Here is a 5,000-nt window from a genome sequence, read left to right on the forward strand (position 1 = left end):
TTTATTTATTTATTTATTTATTTGTTTATTTATTTATTTATTTATTTATTTATTTATTTGAACTGCAGAAGCCATTCAGGCCTCTCACCCCGACGACATAATAAACCAAGGCCGAGTTGTCCGCGTCACAAATCTCCCAGAAAACTTTGCTGAAGAAGATGTTAAAGTAAGCAGCAGCAGCAGCAGCAGCAGCAGCAGCAGCAGCAGCAGTAGTTGCTGCTGCTGCTGCAGCACGTGTTGCTGCAGCAGCAGCAGCAGCAGCTCATGTTGTTATTTCAGCAGCAGCAGCAGCAGTTGTTGCTGCTGTCACAGCATCAGCACCAGCACCATCAGCAGCAACAGCAGCAGCAGCACTAGCAGCAGCAGCAGCAGCAGCAGCAGCAGCAGCAGCAGCAGCAGCAGGTTTGTTTGTGTTTGTGTGCAGCAAATAATGGAAGTGTTTGGGCCTATAATGGCAATAAATTTGTTTTCGCATTTGGGAGAAGTTTTAATTCATTTTTATCAAAAAGAAGATGCAGCAAGAGCCATTAGTACCATGGATGGCTTTCTTGTAGCAAGTTAGTTTTATTTAATTCTTTTAATTAATTTAATTCATTTAATTCATTTAATTCATTTAATTAATTTAATTAATTTAATTTAATTAATTTAATTAATTTAATTAATTTAATTAATTTAATTGTTTTAATTGTTTTACTTGTTTTTAATTAATTCATTTTTATCAAAAAGAAGATGCAGCAAAAGCCATTAATACCATGGATGGCTTTCTTGTAGCAAGTTGGTTTAATTAATTTAATTAATTTGTTTAATTAATTAAATTAATTAAATTAATTTAATTAATTTAATTCTTTTTAATCCTAATAATTCTTTTAATTGCATTTAGTTCTTTTTTTCCTTTTAATTCCGTTTAATTCTTTTTTTAATTCCCTTCAGGATTCCTTTAATTCTTTTTTATTTCTTTTTATTTCATTTTATTTCTTGTTGTTGTTTACTTAATTGCCTTAATTCTTTTTATTTATTTTTTTAATTTCTTTTAATTTTATTTTTTGTTCTTTTTTTGTCTCCTTTATTATTTTGCCAATCAACTCAAAACAAATATTAAATGACAACTAATTAATTAATTAATCCATCATTTATTTATTTATTATCTCCTTACTATTTATTTGTTTATTATTTTATTTATTTATTTATTTATTTATTTATTTATTATTTATTTATTTATTTATTTATTTATTTTCGCATAAAAGACAAAACGGGCAAAGGCCGTTTTACAAAAGTCCATTTATTTTCGTTTTTTGTCCAATCAACTCCAAAAAAGAAGAGGATTTTGAATAAATTAAAATAAATTAATTAATTTGATTATTTATTTATTTTTTTAAATGTTTTTTTGTTTTTTTATTCAGATAAAAGACTCAGTGTTTGCCTAGACAAGCAAAACGGGCAAAGGCCTTCGTCTTTGATTGTTTTGAAAAATTTGCTGCCGGCGGAAGAAGTGGACGAACAGCTGCAGCAGGAGGTGAAATTGAATTTATTTTTTTTCTTTTTTTGGATTTCTTTTTCTTTTTTTGAATTCTTTTTCGTTTTTTTTTTCCACTTTTTGATCCCCTTTTAATTCTCTTTCTTTTCTTTTCTTTCGTTTTCTTTTTCCGGTTTTTTTCCGAGCTTTTGGACCCCAAAAACCCCACAATTCTCTTTTGGTAATTCCCAGTTTTTATTTTTTCATTTTTTGCATTTTTCTTTTTATTTAGATCTTATTTGTTTATTTGTTTTTGTGTTATTTGTTTATTATTTATTTATTATTTTATTATTATTTTGTTTATTATCTATTTGTTTATTGTTTATTTATTTTTTATATTTTAGTTTATTTAACTGTTGGCCCTGTATTTATTTATTTCAGTTGTATTTTTTTTTGTTTTCCAAGTTTAAAAGGAATTAATTCTTTCTTTTCAGATTGAAATAAAGGAATAATTTCGTTTTTTATTTTCAAATTTAAAAACAAGAAGCGTTAATTCATTTTTATTTTCAGATTAAAAAACAAAAAGAATCATTTTTATTTTCACATTCAGAGAGAAACAGAATTAATTTATATTTTCAGATTTAAAAACAAAAAGAATTAATTTTTATTTTCGATTTAAAAAGAATTAATTTATTTTATTTTCAGATTTTGGAACAATGCAAAAAGTACGGCCGCGTGAGAGAAGTAAGAGTGCATATAGTTGAGGCCACGAAGGAGGTCCGCGTCTTCGCGCTCTTCACGCTTCCCGAAGGTAAACCCTAATTTAGGGTTTAGGGTTTAGGGTTTAGGGTTTAGGGTTTAGGGTTTAGGGTTTGGGGTTTCGGCGGCGAGGACCAGGTTAAATCAATCGCAAATAAATAAATTAAGAATAAAATGAAAAACAGTGAATAAAAATAAAAGTAAAGAAATAAATGAATAAAGAGAAATGCATGAAAATAAATGGAAATAAATGGAGAGAAATAAAAATAAATAAAAAATAAATGTTGGCAGAAGTAAACAGATATAAATGAAGATAATTAAAATAACGAAAACAAATGGAAAAATGCAACTGAATAAAAATAAATTAAAATAAATATAATTAAACAAACCCAAATGCGGAAAAGGCAAGACAAAGCAAAATTAAATTAAATTTAATCAAATTAAATTAAAACAAATTAAACTGAATTAAATCAAATTAAATTAATTAAGTTAAATTGATTTAAATTAAATTAAATTAAATTGAATTAAATTAAATTAAATGGCGAATTGTGTTGTTATTTGGGGTGTACGTACAGAGGCGAACCGGGCGCTGCGAATTCTGCCGAATAGAAAATTTAATAAAAAGAAAGTTGAATGTGAACTTTATGATTATGAAGCTTACAAGAAGTTGAGATTTAATCTTTGAAAAAAAGAATCTTTTAGTTCTTTTTAATTCCAAAAAAGAACTAAAAGAAGGAAAAAAGTGTCCCGAGAAGTTGAGGTTTAGTCCCAAACGAAGGAGTCTTTTTGTTCTTTTTAATTCAAAAAGAATAAAAAGAAATCTAAATGCAAACTTTATGCTTCTGGAACTTGTAAGAAGTTGAGGTTTAATCTTGAACAAAAAAGAATCTTTTTATTCTTTTTAATTCCAAAAAGAATAAAAAGATATTTAATCTTGCACGAAGACGAGTCTTTTTGTTCTTTTATTCTGTTTTAATTTCAAAAAAAGAATTAAAAGAATGAAAAGGTTCTTTTGGTCTTCGAGTTCTTTTTTATTTCAAAAAAAGAATTTGAAGAATAAAAAAGATTCCTTTTAGTCTTTTGATTCCCTTTTTGGAGTTTAAAAAAGATTAGAAGCAAAAAGACTCTTTTAATGCTTTTAATTCTTCCTTGAATTGCAAAAAGAGAACAAAAGACTAAAGAATATTTGAACATATTTGTTTCTTTACAAGGAGACTTTTGTCTCTTTTAAAATCCCAAATAGAGTTGTTTCTTTCAATTTTAAAGAGGGACTTTTGTCTTTTTTTCAAAATTAAAAGAAGACTCTTTTCTGCATTTTGAGTCTTTTAAAAAGGGACTTTCTGTTTCTTTTTAAAAGACCAAAAAGACACTTTTTGTCTTTTTCTAATTCACCAAAAAGGACAAGAGAGTTGCTTTTAAACAGCAAAATAGAGACTTTTTGTTTCTTTTTAGCTTTCTAAAAAAAGACTTTTTGTCTCTTTTTAACTTTCCAAAAAAGAGACTTTTCGGCTCTTTTTAGTCTTTCAAAAAAACACTTTTGTCTTTTTAAAAGACCCAAAAGAAGCTCCTTTGACTTTTTTAATTCTGCAAAAATGGAGCTTTTTATCTCTTTTAATTCTCAAAAAAGAAAAACTTTTATTCTTTTTTAATTTTCCAAAAATAGAGACTTTTTGTCTTTTTTGATTGTCCAAAAAGAGAAACATTTTATCTCTTCAATCCTCAAAAAAAAGAAACTTTTGTCTTCCTTTAATTCTCAAAAAAAGAATCTTTTCATCTTTTTGAATTCTTTAAAAAGAGACAAAAAAGAACATTTTTAAAAGAATAAAAGAAGACTTTTTGTCTCTTTGGATCTTTTAAAAAGATTCTCTTTTGAGACTTTTTGATTTTTTAAAAATAAACTTTTTTGCTTTTTTTACTTCTCCAAAAAGAGACTCTTTTGTTTCTTTTTGACTTTTTAAAAAGAATTATTTTTTCTCTTTTTAGCTTTTCAAGAAGAAGTTCTTTCATTTCTTTTTAGTTTTTAAAAAGATTTGCTTTTTCTTTTTTGGTTTTAGAAGAATCCTTTTTTTCTTTTTTATTTTTAAAAAAGATTCGGTTTTTCTTTTTTTAAAGGCCCTTTTGCCTCTTTTAATTTAAAAAAGGAATTTTTATTTCTTAAAAAATATTTTTCTCCTTTTTTAATTCTCTAAAAAGATACTTTTTTGATTTTTAAAATGATTCTTTTTCTTTTTTTCTTTTTCATTTTTAAAAAGATTCTTTTGTCTTTTTGATCTTTTTAAAAAGCTTCTTTATTTGTTTTAATCTTTTCAAAAGATATTTTTTTTTTTAATTGCAAAAGTTTTCATTTTTAACTTTAAAAAAAGAAAATTAAAAGTGAAAACAAAATTTGTTTCTTATTTTCAAAAGAAGTTATTAAGATCATTTATAATTATTTATTCTCTTAATTTTTTAATTCTTTGAATTCTTTAAATTCTTTAAATTCTTTTAATTCCTTTAATTCTTTTCTTTAATTCTTTTAATTCTTTTAATTCATTTAATTCTTTTAATTCTTTTCTTTTAATTCCTTCAATTGTTTTGTTTTTTTCAGTTATTGTACTTATTTTATTTATTTTAATTGTTTTAATAGTTAAATTATTTAAATTATTTTAATTCTTAATTTTCCAGATTTCTTTTTTATTTAAATGCACTTCAAACTGAGGTGTACATACACCTGAACACTTGACGGTGTGTCTGCACTTGCTGCTCAAGTGTACGTACACTTCAACTTTGTTGAATTTCAAATATTGAA

The 5,000-nt window shown here is 25.2% G+C and overlaps 1 protein-coding gene across 1 annotated transcript in view; it reads left to right on the top strand.

Annotated features, from left to right (window-relative positions):
- ENH_00025270 (hypothetical protein, conserved) overlaps nt 1-562 on the top strand; it is a gene marked incomplete at both ends in the record, with an annotated part of 1,143 nt that extends 581 nt beyond the window's left edge. The window contains 2 exons of the mRNA XM_013579791.1: nt 69-166; nt 425-562. Of these exons, the coding sequence (XP_013435245.1) occupies nt 69-166; nt 425-562 (236 nt within the window). The remainder of the gene's footprint in view (nt 1-68; nt 167-424) is intronic.
- Nucleotides 563-5,000: the final 4,438 nt, after the last annotated feature.

Source organism: Eimeria necatrix, genomic scaffold (assembly GCF_000499385.1).
Source record: "Eimeria necatrix Houghton genomic scaffold, Enh_scaff193, whole genome shotgun sequence".
NCBI classification, from domain to species: domain Eukaryota; phylum Apicomplexa; class Conoidasida; order Eucoccidiorida; family Eimeriidae; genus Eimeria; species Eimeria necatrix.